This window comes from Epinephelus lanceolatus, chromosome 21 (genome assembly GCF_041903045.1).
Source record: "Epinephelus lanceolatus isolate andai-2023 chromosome 21, ASM4190304v1, whole genome shotgun sequence".
In the NCBI taxonomy this organism is placed as follows: Eukaryota; Metazoa; Chordata; class Actinopteri; order Perciformes; family Serranidae; genus Epinephelus; species Epinephelus lanceolatus.
In genome coordinates this window covers 27,873,122-27,893,762 of record NC_135754.1, presented here as the reverse complement: position 1 = coordinate 27,893,762, position 20,641 = coordinate 27,873,122, and the positions used below count along the sequence as shown (strand labels likewise).

At 42.2% G+C, this 20,641-nt stretch overlaps 1 protein-coding gene across 2 annotated transcripts in view; it reads left to right on the top strand.

Moving 5' to 3' along the window:
* Positions 1-4,012: 4,012 nt before the first annotated feature.
* Positions 4,013-20,641, top strand: part of LOC117247385 (melanopsin-A-like) — a 35,775-nt gene continuing 19,146 nt past the window's right edge. For both annotated transcript variants that reach the window (XM_033611919.2, XM_033611918.2), the window contains exons 1-6: positions 4,013-4,355; positions 12,506-12,642; positions 12,845-12,978; positions 15,864-16,067; positions 19,364-19,535; positions 19,932-20,093. In XM_033611919.2, coding sequence (XP_033467810.2) covers positions 4,233-4,355; positions 12,506-12,642; positions 12,845-12,978; positions 15,864-16,067; positions 19,364-19,535; positions 19,932-20,093 — 932 coding nt within the window. In that variant the 5' untranslated portion in view covers positions 4,013-4,232. The remainder of the gene's footprint in view (positions 4,356-12,505; positions 12,643-12,844; positions 12,979-15,863; positions 16,068-19,363; positions 19,536-19,931; positions 20,094-20,641) is intronic.

Sequence of the window (20,641 nt, the reverse complement as noted above, 5' to 3'; positions counted from 1 at the left end):
CCAATCGGATGATTTTAGAGGCAGGCCTTCTGTGGTGGTCACGACACCAAGTATACAGTTGGTAAACAATGGAGGAGAAACTGGTGGTAGCAGTTGCTGGATACCCAGAGCTATACGGCCTGATGATAGACAGCAGGTTGTCAAACTGCCCCTGAGTCATCCTAAAATATGCCTGGAAACATCCATCATGGAGGAGAAGCTCCTGGACCAACTGGTGGTATTCCCCATGATCCACCCTCTTTTTTAGGGTCTCATGTACCCACACAGATCTCTGTTTCCCTGTGCCCAACAAACTATTTGCTGACAGCCTCTCACCCTCAACCAGAGCTACAGCAAGTACCCTCTGCCTCAACATGTCAGGAGCTACATACTAATTACTGTCAAATAAATGGATAAATTAACAGTACATTGATTACATGGAAAAAGGCACAGCCGGTGTGTTTTTTTACTGGTGGCATTCGGCTTTGTTAAAAAAAAAGGCAGTGCGGTGCGCCTCTGTGTGATCAGGGCCTAATGTTTATTAAAAGTATTAAAAAAAATCCCAATGTGAATTAATTTATTTTCACTGTGAATTAGAAAATGGTTAAGGGGTTTACCCGGCACCCTATTGGGGGCCAGATTTGGTTGAGTTGAGTTGAGTTGAGTTGAGTTGAGTATCACTGTGTAAATCCCTCCCTAATTTGTTTGCCCACATTCTTACTTCCTCACTCTGCCCTTCTTTCCTTTACTTTAGGATTAAAACATCACACACACACACACGCACACACGCACACATGCACAGATGCACACACACCACAGAATATCTGGCCAAATCAACCCCAAAAGCAAATACCTTTTAATCCTTCCATTATCTATTCATTTCTCCTATCCGTCTTTAGTCTTTGCAGCACGTCTGCAACCTTGACCTTTCGCCACAGATGCACTAAAAATCCAAAGCCTCTCCTCCACCCTAATGAAACACGGTCCAGTTGTCTGAGTCATGTCGCTGCAATACAATAAATATAGACTTTATCTGTTATTACGTAAATGCAGAAGCAGTGCCACTAAAAACATCTTGGCATGGCACACCAAAACCAAAAGCCCTAAGCAACTCTAATATGCTGTTGAAGTATGTAGGCTCGTTGAAAGCTATGTCAATATGGAGAGTTAGGAAATAGCTTACTGATATAATATGCCTCTTATTTTACCGTTAATATTTCTAATTATCTGATGTGCACCGACTAATACTGGTACAGTTACCATTTTGAGCTCCACAAGAATTAACATTTTCACAAGAATATTTTCACTGCTTTACCCTAATGCTGGCCATCATTTTTGAGGGCTGCCCCCTAATAGTCGAACAAAGGTTAGTAAACCAGAACAGTCATTAGTTGCTAAGATTTCATTGGTCGCTTAGTTGCAGAAAAAAAAACAAACAAACATGAAACTCTATGAGGAGCTGCGCCTTGTCAAAATAAATCAAAACCTAAATGACTGGACCATGTGGGAATTTAATTTGAAGGGACAGACACAGGAAGAGGCCACGCTCAGCAGTCAGACAGGAGTCACGTTACAAACCAATCACAGCCGACAGATATCTTTCCCTTCTTCTGTAAATATTCAGTCTGATAAATACGGAAAAGTTGATCATGTTAGTGCAGGGCTACCCAGAGCTTTGCATCTGTCCCACGGACGACAGGCCTACACACTTATAAACAGCTCCTGGAAGAAGATCAGCTCTGCAACAGGCCACAGTGCTCTTGAAAGCTGGCACAGAAAAGGCACAAGAGTAGTGTCCAGTTCTGTACCTTAAGTTTTCCAGGCATTTAAAGACACAGCATGTGTGCGGCCCCTAATTTCCAGGGCTGGTACCTACGGTTATTCCACAGGCTAGTTAATAACATGTCGGGCAGGAAATCCAAAGTGTGGGATCATTTTGAGAAGGTGAAGGACGAACCCAAGGTGATATGTAAACTCATCTTCATTGGTCAACTACAAACATGACGTATCATCTGAAACATGGAAGTAGCTACATGCCCATTAGCCCACAGCGTCATTAACAGGCGGCTCGCTCAGTGTGTGACGTGCACTTGTAGATAAAATATAGGCCTATATTAATGAAGGTTCATTAGTACGGTTTTGTATTTCTCTGTAATGTAGCACAGTGTTAACAATGTTACTGATACTATTCTTTCTCACATCTTCAACTCAAACCATTGTGTAATATATCATTTAATAATTTAATTAATGTAGTAAACAACAACTCCAGCCTGCTTCTCCAAACTGGGGGCATGCTCACTGACATCTAGTGCAGTGGTTGTCATATGGTGTGCCGCGGTGCCAATCCAGGAGGGACACATTATTATGGCAATATTCAACAAGGCTTATAAAAAGTTATGAATGAACTTTTAATCGACTGTGTCAGACTGGCTAAATAATGTAATGTAATTTAATTTAAATCAAAAAAATAAATTAATTAAATCTAAATGAAATCTACCTATTTTTTGCGTTTGCATGTGAGAAGTATAAGGGCATGACACATCAATAGCCCTGATTGGCAGCCCGTGTGAGGGATGATAACATTAAAAAGGACAGAGCCATGAGTGGGACAATGGATCGCTTTATGTCATGTTAAGAGTGATAACACACGCAGTAGAAGCTATAGATGCTATTTTGGCTTGCCCTTTGGTGTGCCTTGGGCACTAAAGTTTGAAAACCACTGATCTAGTGTATGTGATACACTGACTATGGAGAAGCGCTCCATAAAACACCACTTGAAAAAGTCTCAACTATCCCTGTAATTTCAAGGAGTACATGGATTGTAAGGAGCAAAACATTTACTTGGAACAAACATTCTCAAGTTTAGGGGAGACTCGTGGGTACCCTTTTAAAATTGGCCATGACAGTTTGTTCCCTTGCCAGAATTTAACCTAAATTTGGAACATTATTTAGCCCCCTTCCCAACAAGCTATGCTGACATGGTTGGTACCAGTGGATGCCTTTGGTTGTTTAGTTTCACAACAGACTACCCTCACACTAGCCTAAAAAATGAGCACACCACATACTCTTATGGTTCTTCCAGACCTAGAGTTGTGTTGCTTTGGTCTGAATCAGGGAATAATTTTGTTACACAGTTGTATAATTGCCTAGAGCTGGTTCGTGTTCTCACGGCAGCATTTACAAGTGGACCAGATCAAATGCCTTGTGTGAGAAAGCTGCTCTTGATTGGTCAGAATCTCCATGTGGGAAAAATCCAGGAAGTAAAGCAAACGTTGAAGAAGAGTACACTTGCAAGATAAATGTGATTTTAGCGCTGCTCATCGTGGACTATATTGCTGTCATTGTTCATTTTAGTCAAACCATACAGTTTGAAATCGAGGCGCGGCTCCAACTAGAAAACAATGTTTTGATGCATTGGATGTGCTGAATGTGCATATTAAGGCAGTACAGGAGGAGGTGCACATTAATAATCCTCCAGGACTGTAACATGCTCATGTTTAACCCAAACAGTGTGTCATGTGACTGCAGTTGGTTCAGATCCAGGTCAGAACACGTTCTCACCACAAACGAACCGCACCAGAGTTTGTAACCGGGCTGAGACCACACTTAGGGCACAAACGAACTTCAGTTCAATTGAAACTAACCAAACAGGGCAGGTGTGAAAGCACCCTTAAAGACAGAGGGGCCATGGTCCCTCTGGGTCCCCCCTTTTGGGGCGCCACTTTGTAGATGTGAGTAAGACCTCTGCCAGCTGGACTTGAACCTGTTCCCTGCTGATGGACAGGAGGGTAAAAAACAAATTTCAGATGGATAACCAGAGCCATGTGAATTCCTGCTTTGATTCCCCTTTGCATTATTGTGTTATTAATTTGTTTACTTGTCTGTTAGAGGAGAGAGCATCTATCTGAAAATGTAAAAGTAAGTATCAGTATGAGAAGGAAAAACTGCTCCATTGATTCCTGGAAGTTCAATAAACAACCACAAAAATGCCCATAGCTATATATCCGCGCACACACGCACAGACCTACTGACACACTCAGAGGCATCCCTGGAGCAGGGATTGGACGAGAGACGGAGCGCACTCCTTTCCCACCCCTCCACAGCTGCTGTACTACCAGTAGCTCTGTCAGAGCAGGGCGGCGATGATGACCGGCCAATTGGACTCATAGACCACCTCATATAGCTAGATTCACACCTCTCCGGTCCACTTCTCGCACACACAACCGCGCTTCATTAACCACCGTGGACCGGGAATGGATTCTAGGGTCCTGATTGAACCGGGGGTTCCCACACCGGACTCCACCGCCCGGGCGCCCTGGAACATCAGCTCCATCAGCCCGCACCGGCTTATGGAGCTTTCCCCTGTCCCTACAGCTGTGAGTAACTGGCTCCCACTTTTTTATGTTTTATTATTATTTGTTTTTAGCTGCTTGAGGGAAACCCCCTCCGTGTGACTGGAGAGCTTCTGTGCGCCGCAGCGATGCGTAACCGCGGCGAGATCTGATCCACAGCAGCCAACTCACCACATCTGGATAAACGAGCCAAAAAACTGTCAGTGTTATGTTTTTTTCTTTTTTTTGTAGTTTTTCATTCATCCACCATATCATTCATAAAATCTAAGCAGCACGGGGAGGTGTGAATGAGCGAGGTGTTAAGTCGCTGTGAATGAATGAATCACGCCATCCTCTCACGCGCGTCTGCGCTCCGCTCATTCACCACAGGAGCTGAATGAAGGCAGGAGTCAAACCCCGTCATCGCTGGTGTTTCACCAGGTTGTACTACTGTTGGAAATAGTTGCACAAAGCTGCTGCGGGTGCACTGTGGGTATTTTTGATCTCTGTAGTGAAAGTGCGCGACAGTTTGTGCCAACATCTGTGCGCGCGTCGATGGCATTCATGAGTTCCTTTTGCAGTGTTGCTCATTATTATCTTAATTTGCGTCGAGTTCATCCGCTGTGAGTGTTCCTGCGATATTTCAGAAGACTTTAATGTTCTCAAAAGTAACTTGTGTGCAGTAAATGGTGTTTACATGGACCCATATAATTCCAATTTGCGCCTTAATAATCCCATTTAAAATACCTATTTTTGCCCTAATCTTAATTTACCATATGCAGGTTAACTTCACTTCAGAACTTTATCATCCCTACAAAGGAAATTGTGTTTGCAGCAAGGCAACATCAAACACAAAACAACTGGTTTGGTTGTAATTATTAGTATTTCTTAAATGTAAAGATGTGCAGTCATGCAGCTTAGACATCATTCACATCCCCTCTGCAGTCCTGGAGAGAGACATGTGCTGAGAATGTTTTCATTTCCATGTCATGGATGAACAAGCCTCCATCTCCCTCTCTGTCTCCCTCTGTGTCGCAGAATGGGATTAGTTCAGCCTCCAGGGAAATCCTCGTACACAGATGTGTAAGCCAATACAGCGGTGTATGCACCTCTGCACTGTACGTGAAATATATAAAGCATGAAATGAAAGTCGAGTGCTTTAACTTTTCCCCAGGAGCCCAGACATCATTGACTCTGATTTGGGAAAGAAACAGCTGTTTGAAAGACGTACTGAGAAACACATGGGTGCACAGCCAGTTCAACAAGTGTGAATGTTTCAGTTTGGACTTTGAAGTTCAGACCTGCGGGCTTCAGTCTCTGTGGCTTTTGTGGTCTGTCCTTCATGGTGGGAGAGCTGGGAAAGCTGATACTGAAGCAGTGCCCGGGGGCAGCTTCTACTGAGGCAGATGGGATCATCTACTCCGCTTTAAGTGTGGTTTTCATTTAGAAACTCTTCTGTATTTCTCTCTAGAGCCCACATTTTCCTTTTACCGCTGTTTGTTTATTTTTCTCTCTTGATCATCCGTCAAATCTACAATCTCTGGATGATTGAAAAAATATGGGTCCAATTTATGAACGCTAATGTTGGTGTGCATATATGTGGATGTGTGTGTGTCTTTAAAAGAGGCAGTGATAGTGTGTGTGTGTGTGTGTGTGTGTGTGTGTGTGTAACCCTTTGTGCTCATGTCCTCTGCAGTAGATTAAAGTGCATTAGCTGGCAAACAAATTAGTTTCCCTCTGAAGGTGTAGATAACCACTTACCTGCCAACAACTGGCTGATTAATGACCGGCGTGTGACGTGCAGGAGAGGCAGAGGGCAGATAATCAGTTGTGCAATTAGTGCAGCATTCATCAATACTGTAAAGTCTCTGGGCTGTTGTAGTACTAGTAGTGGTAGTTTTTGATTGGTCGTTTTCCACATCACCATTCAGCAAAATTAAAATAATTACAATTAAGTCACTCAAATACCGAAACTAATCAGTTTGCCAGAAGATGAGCTGTTAATTGTGCAAACAGACTAAAGTGAGTACATTGTTCTTCATCTACTTCCCCTAACTACTCCTGCTGTTAATTAATTTACCAGCTGCAAATTAAAGATCAGCCCATATTTTAATGAGCAGTTTGTTAAAATGCATCCTCTCCCATCATCTTGTAAAAAGCAGGATTTGCTTTTTATTAGTGTATATTTAAGGGCCGGGCTTTGATACATGCAGGAAATAAATATCATTCCAATGTTGATTTATGTCAGGATATGACAAATGTATGCAGAATTACTCATAACTCATTTTGTTAAGCTGTCTTGGCAACAGTATTTTAGACAGCAGAAATATGTAAAACAATATGTCATTACAAAATGCTTCCACTGAGAGACAGTAAACAATGAATAAAATATAATACCTCATTTACATGAAACGATTGTAATAGCTGGCAAATACAGCAAAGAAACACCCGGAGAGATTTAACAAATCTTTCCAGCTCTGGCGCTGCACAAGCCACAGCCAGCAATATTTACTTTCTGTCTTTTAGCAATTCCCTTCACCTTTAGAAGCTCTATATTTATATTTATATTACAGATGCAGGATATTTGGATATTGGATTTTTATAGATATCCAATATGCTGATATTTTCTAACTCATTTTAGCCAAATGCCAATACTGATATGTGCATATTTTTTCCACTTAATTGCAGAGAAAATTTGCCCTGTAGTGGAATCAATAAATATTACACCCACTGGCATATGCAGAAATAAAACACATTCATTCATTTTCCATGACTGCTGATCCTGTTAGGGGTCACGGGGTGGCTGGAGCCTATCCCAGCTGACATTGGGCGAGACCAGGGTACACCCTGGACAGGTCACCAGACTATCACAGGGCTGACACATAGAGACAGACAACCATTCACACTCACATTCACACCTACGGACAATTTAGAGTCACCAATTAACCTGCATGTCTTTGGACTGTGGGAGGAAGCCGGAGTACCTGGAGAAAACCCACGCTGACACAGGGAGAACATGTCGGAGCACCTGGAAGAAACCCAAGCTGACACAGGGAGAACATGTTGGAGCACCTGGAGGAAACCCACACCTACACGGGGAGAACATGTCGGAGCACCTGGAGGAAACCCATGCTGACACGGGGAGAACATGCCAGAGCACCTGGAGGAAACCCACACCGACATAGGGAGAAAATGTCGGAGCACCTGGAGGAAACCCACACCGACACGAGGAGAAGATGTCAGAGCACCCGGAGGAAACCCACACCGACATGGGCAGAACATATCGGAGCACCTGGAGGAAACCCAAGCTGACACGGAAAGAACATGTTGGAGCACCTGGAGGAAACCCACGCTGACACAGGGAGAACATGTCGGAGCTCCTGGAGGAAACCCACACCGACACGGGGAGAAGATGTCGGAGAACCTGGAGGAAACCCACACCGACACGGGGAGAAGATGTCGGAGCACCTGGAGGAAACCTACACCGACAAGGGGAGAAGATGTCGGAGCACCTGGAGGAAACCCACACCGACACGGGGAGAACATGTCGGAGGAAACCCATGTGTGCACATATGTTTGCATATATTTGTGCTTGTAAGTACATCCGTGTTTGTGTGGTTTTAAATTGAGATTGAATTCCCACAGTGGATGTTGTAATTCTCTGCCTCCTCTCTCCTCCTGTCTCTCGCTCTCTTCTGTCCATAATCTTCGTCTTCTTTCTCTCACTTTATTTGCCTGTTTTAAATCGATGTGCATTTGACAGCACAAGATCATTTCCATCTTTATGACTCATTCTGCACTGACAAAGGAACACCCAGAACCGCTGGCATCTCAGCTTCAGTACATATGGAGACACATTACCATCCGCTATATACCATCTTTACATCCCACACAAAGATGCTGTAGAGGAGACTTCCACTCTGCTCACTGCGTCTCTCCTTCCTCTTCGCCGTGTGATGGACATTAACCTGGAACCTGGAAGGGCAGACATTAACCGAGCCACCACAGCTGGAGAAAATGAGAGAAAGCAAAAGGACGACAAGGAATGGTCAAGAGAGATTCAGGGAACAGAGGAACAGGCGTGAAGGAGGGAATTAACAGGGATTGGGAATTAGCAGTGATAGTGGAGATGAGAAAGAGATCCAGCAGGAAGAGTGGCAGGGATGTGAAGAGAAAGAAACAGGGGAAGAAATGAAGCAGGGAGGGAGGGGAGACCTTGAGCGTGAACCACTACATCACAGATGACGGCGGCATCAGACCAGATCTCCGTGTGTTTATATTCCTCACACACACCACATCTGCATATCACCTTCACTCCCTGCACTTGTCCCCTTTTTTAGTAACACTTTGCCACGACCCTTTCACTCATATCTTACATAAGCACTCCATCACTTGCTACCATACTATTCAAACGCCCTCCTTCATCGTAACAGTAGCTTGTAACTCTGCAGAGAAGTAGGACTGCTGAAAACCTGATGCTGGACAAACAGACAAACACACAAACACACACATGCACTCTTGGACACAGCAGTCAGGATTAATGAAAGGAGGTGTGTGTGTGTGTGTGTGTGTGTGTGTGTGTGTGTGTGTGTTCCAGCGGAGATGCAGCTTAGTGGAAGTAGCCCTGGTGAGTGGGCATGTGTTTCTGTGTTTGTGTGTGGGTGTGCAGCTGCTTGAAAGACACACAGCACACACACAGCCTTATATTGATATAAAGTCAGCCTTTAGAGAATTACAAGAAACATTGCATCAGAGCGCACTATTTAAACTCTGGCCTGCCTCCACCCCAGCTCCTCCTTTTTCTGTTGTGTCTGACTTATCAGTATCATTTCTGTTTGTCATTGATGCTGCTCTGTTCTGTTCCCAGGGGGTCTTTGCTCTGCTCTTCCTGCCTTAGGCTGTCCATGTAGGTGCATGGAAGGGCAGGGAGGTTTTTCTCTCTGCCTCAGGCTTTCCTCATTTGCACATGGAAGGGTAGACAGGTGTGCTCTCTCCACCTCAGGCTTTCCATGTAGGCACGTGGAAGAGGCTTTCTGTGTAGTCCTAGGAAAGGCAGAGAGGCCCCAGAACAGAGCCATACCACCAAATATAATACTGCAAATGGAAATAAAGTTTTCAGTTCAGTTTCTTATGTAGTATAGTGTTATAACAGGGTTGCCAACTTTGGTCAGAGGGCTGGAGTGAGATTTTAGCTTGTGATGTAATATCTGCTTGTGCGTGCATGGTCACGAACATACGTGGACATGGCGGCATGTTTTTTTTTTTTAACCTTAAAAGAGTTAATATGCACATGTGGCAAACAGAAGAAATGAGTGTACGTTTACATATTCATATCTATAGGCCTAAGCCAAACATGCTTCCATAGATGTATATTTGTTTTACGGCGCAGATCAAGGTCGATTTCATCAATCTATGGTAGTATAGTCATCTGCTTAAAAAATCCAGTAGTATGTCCTGTTGCGGCAAACAGAAAGATTTCAAGGGGGGTTCTCCCCCGAGAAAATTTTGAAATTCACATGGTGAAATCCTATTTTCATGCATTTCATACAGAAATAGATACATTCAAGGACTTTCAATGACCTGTGTACAGGGCTGGACTGGGACAAAAAAAATGCCGACATGTATCTTATTTGTACTTGCACACATTTTATTAAAAATTGAAATGATAGATCTTGTAGAGTTCCTTTGGCAAGTGCTTTCACCATAGGTATTGTGTATTCTGAGGCCATCGACTACCACCAGGATGTATATGAGAAGTGAATGAGCACATTCATTTTCTAGCCTTGGTACTCTCTTCCAGGGCACGTAGGTTACTACTGAGATTTAGTTTAATTTTGGTAACAGCATAGTGTGGGCCATTTTTTTGTCCCAGTCCAGCCATGCTTTATACCTCCAGGGTTTCTGCAAATTATCGCGTGACATTATGATCTCGCGATCTGACAATTCCAGCCGATTGCGTGCGCGCCGCTAAAGGGACGGAGCAAATCCGCGCCGCGGCCAAATCCGCGCCGCGGCCAAATCCCACACGCGACGGATCCAGTGGACATCCAGTATGTGGTCTGGGCGCTACTGAAGACATCAAACTACCAGTGAGCTGACTTACCTTTCTTTAAGTTCAGCAAAGCATCTCTCAGTTCACTTGAAAAGTCCTGTCCTCCCTGGCGTGTGAAACGGCCCGTAGTCGGCTGACTGTGAGACTAGAGCTGCCCAATCAAAGCGCAAATATGGATTGCACACCAATCAGAGAGTAGTTTTCCACAGAAACATTTGGCTGCACTCCATTTCACGAAGCTCGTACGCTGGTCAGGCGGAGTCTGCCCCTCCTCTCCCCTCTTTGAAGTCTGGCTGCAAACTTCAACTCCGCCCACCCTGTTTGAAATTTATTTAAAATACTCAGCTGCCAGCTTTTTTTCCAGCGTTTGTCAGCGTGAGAATTGGTTGGGCAGAGTGAGACCGTGAGATGGAAGGTGAATGCATGTGTCACACATCAGATGTGTGAGAGTTGGCAACCCTGGTAAGAATGAAGGGTGTTCATACAAAATGTGGCAAAATTTTCAAATAAGTTTAATTTATGTAAAAGTAAACTCTGTGAAAAAACCTCAGGTTTCTTTTGAACACGTTGCTTACAACAAGACCTCCAGTCCCTCCCCAGCGACAAATAACATTACACTGCTAATATACATGTAGCTATATGCTAACATCAGGGAAACATGTAATCTTGGTTATCGTTGGTATTCATTTCTCCCCTATTTTAAATCATATTCCTGCTAGAACATGTAATCTTACATGGTGATGCTGAGCATTTCTCCCTCATATTCCTGCTTCAAAGATGTACCGTTGTGCTGAAAAGCTTTTATTGGTGACATTTAACTAAAGAAATACAACTATTCTCTGTTACAGTCCTTACCCGTTGACAAGTAACATTACACTGCTACCATACATGTAGATACATGCTAACGTCAGGGAAGCATGTAATCTTGTGCTGTTGGTGTTCATTCTCCTGATTTTGGATCATATTCCTGCTAGAACATGTATGGTTGTGTTTAGAAGCTTTTATTGGTGATATTTAACAAAAAAAAAAAAAAATGCTAGTCTCTAGCTATGTTTCCATCCAAAAGTGATTTGAATCATTGGGAAACGCGCATGAAAATAAATACGAATCCTGTGTGTTTCCATTAAATGTACAGACTTTGGTGAAGACTATGAGCTCGCACGAGTTTTCCGCAGAACCAGAAACAAAACAAGTCTCACATTCTTCTTCTTCTTCTTCTACGTTTTCTGGTGGTTGGCAACCAGCTTGTAAATGCATTACCGCCTTCCCAACCCGGAGTGTGGATATCACCATGGAGAGAGGTGCGCTACGTCAGACTTAATTCGAACATAACTGTTTCCATCCCCCGTTTTGCGAATCAGTATTTTTTCGAATCAACCAAAACCCGGCTAAAGCAAGCGTATTTTAGTTTGTGCAAATCAGGGGATTTTAATTTGAATTTTGGCGTTTCCAATCATCATTTCTGATGCAATATTTCTAGATGCGCATCTAAACAGGCTGATGGAAACATGGCTTCTGTTACAGTCCTTCCCCAGCAACAACTCACGTTACACTGCTAACATACATGTAGCTTCATGCTAACGTCAGTGAACACGTTGGTGTTCATTTCTCCCCAATTTTGGATCATATTCCTGCTATAACATGTCCGGTTGTGTTTAGAAGCTTTTATTGGTGATTTTTCATGGTAAAAAGTGCTGCTGTACACTGTTATAGTCATTCCCCATATGCAATGACAATGCAGAGGTGCAGAGATATAGAAGACCCAGAAATACTGACCAATCAAAGCAGACTGAACTTTTTCGGAGAGTGGGCTCAAACAGACAGGCCATAAAATGGAACCTCTCAGACAGAGGATGAATACAGGTGTTACAACACAGAATGAGGAAACTAAATGTTTGTTTTTTTTTAACATTAAGGCATGTAAACATGCTCCAGTAGTAACCTTAAATACAAGAATGAACCTGAAAATGAGCATAATAGGCCTCCTTTAACTTAATATATCAAATTTCCTTCAAGGCGATGATCCCAAGACCTGCAGTGAAATCAGGGGTATTTTTGCGATGATATTGCTATCTTATCATCACTTAATATCATGAGTCTAATAACATAAATTAACCCTTTCCTCCCTGTTTCCTGTTGTTAGGGTTCACTGGTTCCAAGCCACCCATTTCCAACGGTAGACGTCCCTGACCACGCTCACTACACCATCGGTGTTGTCATCTTGGTTGTGGGCATCACAGGCATGCTGGGAAACTTCCTGGTCATATATGCTTTCTGCAGGTACTCAGGGTTTTTTTTTGCAGTGCGTGCTTTCTTCAATAAACTTGTTCAGCACCACGTTTTTGTACAGTATGTATCTGTGATGATAACACGTGATCATGAGATGCCTGATTTATTCATGATCCAGTATTAATCACAATATTTAAACAGCTGCATGTGTGTGTGTGTGTGTGTGTGTGTGTGTGTGTGTGTGTGTGTTCAGGAGCCGGAGCTTGAGGACACCATCCAACATTTTTATCATTAACTTGGCAGTCACAGACTTCCTCATGTGTCTCACTCAGACACCCATCTTCTTCGTCACCAGCATGCACAAGCGATGGATCTTTGGAAAGAAAGGTAACACATGCGTTTATTACCTAACATTTTATGCTTACGTGAAAAAAAAAAAAAAAAAGCTGCACAAAGGAGTCCAGTATGATAACAACCTAAACACTAATGATGTCATCCATGCTCCGTTACGTGTGCATGCACATCATTAACATTTACGGACACGCTCTCTGAATTCCCCCAGGACCTGTATTGGTTTCCTACCCTTTTGAGCGTGACCTACACTTTAGTTAACATTCTGCACACACACTCACACACACAAACACAAAAAGCTGCCATCCTCTATCACCCTTGTGCCACAGTGTAAGAAGGAGCATCCAGCATCCAAATTCCATCAATCAAAAGGAGCAAACAGCGTGTTGTGTTATACATGAGCGATTAGGAGGGGGTCCCACCGCAGTGTACATTATACATCAGCATGCAGTCTGATGGGAACAGAAATAAAGAGGTGGTAAAAGAGGCTCCACACTCTACTGATCAAACACTGATAGTCAGAGTGCTGTGTTTTCCTTCAGGAGTTCTTCTGACCTTGATGAAGACAGCCCATCACTTTCAGATCTTGAGCTCAGCTCTCAATGATGGTTACTGCAAGAAGACTTTTTTTCCCTAATCACCTCCAACTCCCCAACCACCTAGAAAACCTTTTCTTTCTGCCTATCCTTTTCAGAGGACACAAAGATGGTAATCACAAAGCAAAAGCCAACTGTTCCTTGCATTTTATATGTGTTTATCCTTCCTGTTTTACAAGAATTCATAGTAAACTTCCCGTGCACTCCTCAGTGATGAAGCTCTCTAGCAGCAGTGTGGCTCTAGTGATGGCAGTGTTTTTAAATGAAGGAGTTAATCAGTCAGTTCGACTGACAAAACCTCGACAATTAAACTTGCTATTTTTTAATCTAGACTGTTTTGGTGTGAGCTGCAGAGTTCTGAAGATGTTTGTCATTTTCTCAAATATTATTAAATTAGTTGGCCCTCGGGTTGTGGCACTCAAAGTGCCAACAAAAAAAAAAAAAAAAAAAAGACTCAACAGCAATGTCTCTTTCCAGAAATAAATACCTGGTTACTCAAGATAATCCACAGACCTTGCTGTGAGCAGTTTCATGTAGGAACTATTTTCTTACCACCAACCATATCACTGCGCAGAAGGACATGTGCATCTACTCATGGATGAGAGGCTTGTGCTTGTGACAGCACAAAATGTTAATATCAATGGCATCCTCCTCACCTGAGCTGTAACGTTAGCTATCTTAGTGGTGCTCGATGAAAATGGATGGATGGATGCTTCCTTCTGCACAGTGGTACGGTAGGTGGGTGTAGTTCGGCAAAAATAAAATGGTTCCTACATGAAACGATTTATGGATTATCTTCAGTAACCAGGTTGTGATATCTGGAAAGAGACATTGCTGTTGAGTTCTTCAAATGTATTTTGTTTCGTTTTTTTGGCGCTTTGAGCACCACAAGCCGAGTGCCATCTAGTTCCAGTATAGTTGAGAAAGGCAGACATTTCTACGGCAGACATCTCCAACACTCAGTAACTTACACCAAAAAAATAGAGATTGATAAATAGGAAAAAAACTGTATTTTGATTTGGAGGGTGAACTGTCCCTTTACAATAAAAATCAAAAGTTTCCCAATTTTATCCACATTTTCAGAAAATCTCAAACACTAGAAAATTATGAGGGAAGCATTGTATAAAAATTACAATTACGTTTGCATTGATCCAAGGAACAATCTCCCCAGCACTCCACACAGATCTGATGTTTTCATCTCTTCAGTGACATTTAATTGACATGCTTTATGATTAATGCACTGAGTCTTTTTCCATAGCACTTTGCTTCAATGTTTCAATTTGTTTCTAAATCAAATTGCTGTGCTTTTTTATGTGCAAATTAAAACTGCTCATAAAACAGGTGGATTGAAATACACTTATTGATCAATGCATACTGAAAAGATTTGCTCCTAAGAGCTCATTGCGGGACATAATTAAATGACCTTTCTCTTTTGGACATGTACTTGTTATTATTGACCTGACCTCCATGCAGTGAACTTTGCTGTTCGACAAAACGCCCCAGGACTTTATAATATTGTTCTTCTCTGGAGAGCGTTCCTCCGGAGCCAATCTGGACTTCATTAGCTTTGGTAACTCAGCAGGGGCTGTCAAACACACACAGAGTCGGGACGACGGCCATACAGGCGCTGTGATCTATATTCAGCTGCCTGAGCAGTATTTGTTTGACTTCCTTCACACAGGCGGCACACTTCAAATTCTGTCTTGTGCTTGGATGTGATGATTTGGCGCTGTGATTAGATGATGTGTGACAGGTCGGTGGTAATGACACGCTGAGGGCCTGAAGGGATAGCAGCTGATAAAGTGATGATTGAGTGTTTATATTTTGTCAGTGTGTGTGTGTGTGTGTGTGTAGGCTTGCACATATATTTGCAAGTGTGAATGAATGTGTGCGTCATATTTTTTTCAAACAGTATGAATATATTTAGTAGAATGATAGACTATAGATACCAGCACATTACATGATGGAACAGAAAGAGACATGTTGTAGTCATCGCTGTGTCGCATGTAACTACCTGCCATTACAGTCTTTCCAAAGGGAACAATGAAGCATGTGTGTTAAAGGTATTATTAGATGAGATTATTTGCTAACGTGATATTGGCAAAGAATACAAAGGATCTGAAATGGCAGTGAGACGGACACTTGACTAAACAGCACAGAAATAACCCATATGTGTCCAAAACCATTTAGAAACACAACTAGCTACAGTATTTGCAGCTGTTGTTCAAGAGCTGCAGAAAAATACATTTATTTTGATAGCTACCTTCAGGAGCAATCATATTTGTCCTTCGTCTCTACGCACTTCTTTTGCCTCTCCTCCTCCAGGTTGTGAGTTGTATGCCTTCTGCGGAGCACTGTTTGGTATCTGCAGTATGATGACACTGATGGTGATTGCGGTGGACCGGTATGTGGTGATCACCAGGCCTCTGGCCTCCCTGGGGGTGATGTCTCGCAGGAAAGCCCTGAGCATCCTGGCTGCTGCCTGGGTCTACTCCGTAGGCTGGAGCCTGCCCCCCTTCTTCGGCTGGAGTGAGTATCAGTACATTTAGGGGCCTGGTTGTGGAGTCATTGTTGATCAGAGTGATTCCTCTGAGGGGTTTAGTTTTTTCAGGCTCTGTCTAAGTCCTTCTCTCACAAAGTTTTTATTTGTGTCAGCGTTTCAAATTCCTGCTGAAAGTTGTACTACTATGTGAAACAGATCTGACTTTGCCTTCTGTCAACATGCCAAATACATTTAATATTATTCAGATATCAGAGGGCAGATCGCCTCATGTTTACCTGTAGCTGACATTACAGCAGCCTAACAATGATGATGAGGTCATGGACTCGCCATCCTACTGGTTTCTCTTTTTTTCTCTGTTGTATGTGCTCCCAAAAAAGATGTATGCATGTTGGTGGTAACAAGTCAGCATCTAGCAAAACTTTGTTCTACATCTTCAAAACTGTCTCTGAGCTGTCATGGTCACAGGTTGTCACGTTTCATTTTTATCTGCAGTCAGAGAGGTGGTAATGAAATTCCCTAGACTAAACAACCAATCATTTTACTTGCAAGCCTGTGCCTGGACACTGCGTACTGAACTGTGGAAACAAAAAAAAAAACAGGAAACAGCTCTTCCTTCTCAAAACTCAGACCATTTTACTTCAAGGTGTTTGTCCAAACAGGACATGAATTATGAGCAGACCAATGGGGACAACAAAACACAGAGTGGGTATTTGGAACTGTAATTTCAAGGCCGCCAAGATGTTGCTGGAGACTGTGACTATCAAGGGAAAGTTAAACTGAGTGTCAGCTGCGTTAAAAATTCATCAGTGTTATGTCTGTGTTTAATTTAACTGAGAAACAGCATGTAGACGGAGAACAGTAAAGGACCTAGTATCGAGCCCTGAGGAACTCCACATATCAAAGAAATCTGACACAATGAAAGTCTTATTTTGAAGAATTGTGAATCAAACCAGCTTTAAACTGACCTTGAGATACCAAATCTGTTTTCTATAAATGGACTCTACTATCTCAGTAGACTCCACTGCATGTAATATAATGTATTACAGTGGAAACCGTTTATAGTGATAAAGGTTATAGTGATTAACTGTCTATATGGAATCTTTCCTATACAAATGCTGTTTAAATAATTTGCTTGTAGTTATCAAATAGTCTGTTCTCTGTGTTCATTTGGAGTCTTTTCATGCATGACTTTTTTTTTTTTTTTTTTTTTTTTAACAATTTTTTCATTTACAGATTTTTTGGGGATTTTCTTTCTTTCTTTCTTTCTTTTTTTTTTCTTTTTACCTTACTCCCACCATGATACTTTGCCTCGCTATAACCTGTCTGCCTCCAGCTGGCTACCTGAGGCTGGTGCATTCACATTAAAATCATGACGGGAAAAAAGGAAGTAATTTTCTCTCAACAAAAAGAGTAATCTCCTTGACGCTTATGGCTGTTAGTGTTGGAGACAGAAAAGTATGTGTACAGGGAGAGCACCTGTGGTTGAAGTTGCCATCGTCAAGTGGATTGAAAATGCCTGGTCATGTCATGCCCCCATAATCAAACAGCTGTACAGTCAATAAAATTTAGTTAACAGAACTGTCTGTTCATTACTTTATGTTAATGTAATAAATATACAAATGCCAATTAGATGGTGATCTGCTTGGGAAATAAAGAAAAATTGGTTATGATAATAATTCACCTAGAGAGATAAATTTGACACGGACATGATCACTGTAAGTGATTTCTACTGTATATTGTATAACAAGACAAGGTTAATTGATATTTTTTTTAAACAGTAATGCGACCAGACTGTTTGCAAATGTGGTCATTGCCGGCTGTGAGGCTGCTTGGATGTACTGCCAAATTCAGGGAAACAACACTGGAGACGTCTTATGGTCATGAAATGAACATTCAGTTCATAGGCAACAGCTCTGGTGGACATTCCTGCAGTCAGCATGCCAATGGAACGCTCCCACAAAAATTACAACGTCTGTGGCATTGTGTTGTGATCAAACTGCGCATTATAGAGTGGCCTTTTATTGTGACCATCCCAAAATTATCTTGGAAAAGGAGAAGTGCTCACTAACACGATTATGACAAATTTGTGAGCAAAATTTATGAGAACTACATCTATTGAGTGCCTGAAATAAAGCCTTGGATCTCTAAATCAAAGCTGTGAAAAATAGTAGCATTTAAATTTAAATTTCTGTTCAGTGTACATGGAGGAGGGCTGAATATAAAGACTGGACCACGAGTTTAGAAGGTCAGACGTATTTTAAATTGATTCAGACGGAAACTTGACGTCCGTTGGAACCATACACAGGTAGCCCTTGTGTATGTTCTGCCACCCTGAATCAACTGTGTTGCAGTGGCTGTTTTTTCTTCTAAAAATTCTCTTAGGGTTTGGAGCCCAAACTGCCACAACAACTTAACACAACATGCAATAAAAGTGACTTATGGCTTCCTTCCGTGTCTGGAGAAAAGGAAGGAAAGTCTGCTGCTATGCGATATTTAGAAATTGTTGTGAGTGCATGTGTATGTTTAGTTGTGCTCTTATGTGGAAGTGAATACAAAGTAGTGTCTTTTATGTGTGTATGTTTGCGTGTGTGTGTATTATCCTCCTGAGCTCTGTGTGAAATAATGGATGCAGTCCCATATAAGAGAAGCCTGTGGTGTGAATGCCAAATGCTACAAGTGTAAGTTTCCTAAGCAGAAACAACTAGAGAGAACTCCAACTGCTTTCTGCGATGGATTTTGCATGTGGGCCACTCAGGTCCCTCAGTCATTTATTACAGCCTGAGCTTGACAAGTGGTGTCACATATATGAGGATACATTTGCGCTATACAGATTTAGTCAAACGATCAGCTGCTGGTGTGTATTAGCAATGCTAACAGCATCGCTCTGGGACTGCAATGTCAGTTGGTCAGTCAGCCAACACTTTGGTTCAGAGTGACATCAACAGCTACTGGATACATGTCCATAACATTTGGTTGAGACAGTCATGGTCCCTGGGGGATGAATCCTAACGATTTTGGTGTTTCCCTGAATTTCTATGTAGCGCCACCAGCTGAGCAACATTTTAATTTGTCCAGCACTTCAGTTTATGACAGAGTATTAATGAAATAATTCCTTAATTCGTTCCTTCGTTCCCATCATTGTGATCTAACAATATGATATAGCTTGACAAGTGGACTGTCAAAGGAGGTACAATGGAAAGTAGTTCAAGGTCTTTCAGACGAGGAAGAAGCAGGAAGTTATACATTACAGGAAGTGACAGAAAGACTCGTCTGACTTCATGGCATGGGAAGGAATTGCTAAAGTGTGTATGCTCTCCCACAGGTGCATATGTCCCAGAGGGTCTGATGACGTCTTGTTCCTGGGACTACATGACGTTTACCCCGTCTGTCCGCTCCTACACCATGCTGCTCTTTACCTTCGTCTTCTTCATCCCTCTCTTCATCATCATCTTCAGCTACTGCTGCATCTTCAGAGCTATCAGACACACGACGCGGTTGGTACATGCACACACACACACACACACACTGTTTACATTCAGTCATGCTCCCATCTTGGTTACGCTTAAAACACACACATGTATTGATGAAGACGTGGGTGTTGTGTGTCTGTTGTTGGTGATGTTGATTAACAATGTGTCAGGGTTTCTCTATTGATTTCCACTAATGCTTTGTTCAGTCCGAACAGTAATACCGCCTTCCTGTGTGTGCGCACAAGTACAATACATGATGTCTATGTCATTTAACTTAGCCTTCAAAATGAATTAACCGAAAAGAAAAACACAATAAAAGCTTGAAATGCCAAACTTGATCTAAAATTACAAATTATATTGAAACTAAAAGAAGAAAAAAAAAGGTTTCATAACTATGTTGAGTGTGTCTGTGTTTGACAGAGCGATAGCAAAGATCAACAGTCAGGGAACCAGAGACTCTGCAAAGAGGTTCCATAAGATGAAGAGTGAATGGAAGATGGCCAAGATCGCACTCATTGTCATCCTGCTATTTGTCATCTCCTGGGCCCCTTATTCCTGCACGGCCCTCACCGCATTCGCTGGGTAGGTGAATATGTGTATGTGTGTGTGCTTTGTCAGTGGCCGCTAAAAAGACATTTTTTACTGTCTAGTAATGTCAAAACATCTCAGTAAAAAATGAAAACCGGCGAGGTGATATGTTTAGGGGAGATATGGTTCACATAATAAAGCAGTACTGATAGTTTAGGGTTAAATATGGTATTAAAACTGTTTTACTTTAAGCAGGCAGAGGTTGTGATGGTGGTAGGTTCAACAATGCAAGACAAAAGCAAGACAAAAATATACTTTGTGTTCAGTTTAAACATAATGTTTGCATTGAAGGAATTATCTGCAGTTATCTCAAGCAAGCTTCAAGGCTCTGTGAGTGAACTGAAACCACATGCTGCCTGAAAGGTGGGACATTAGTTTTGGTTTAGACAAATTTAGAAGAAATGTTTTATACAGTTATGTCAGGAAAACAAGTCAGCTCATTAGGAAGGGCAAAGCATCCAAGCAGCAGTGACGATTCTGGAGACATACACATGAACATGGGTCTCAGTTAAAGACCTGTTAAGCTTATTTTCAGGTTCATA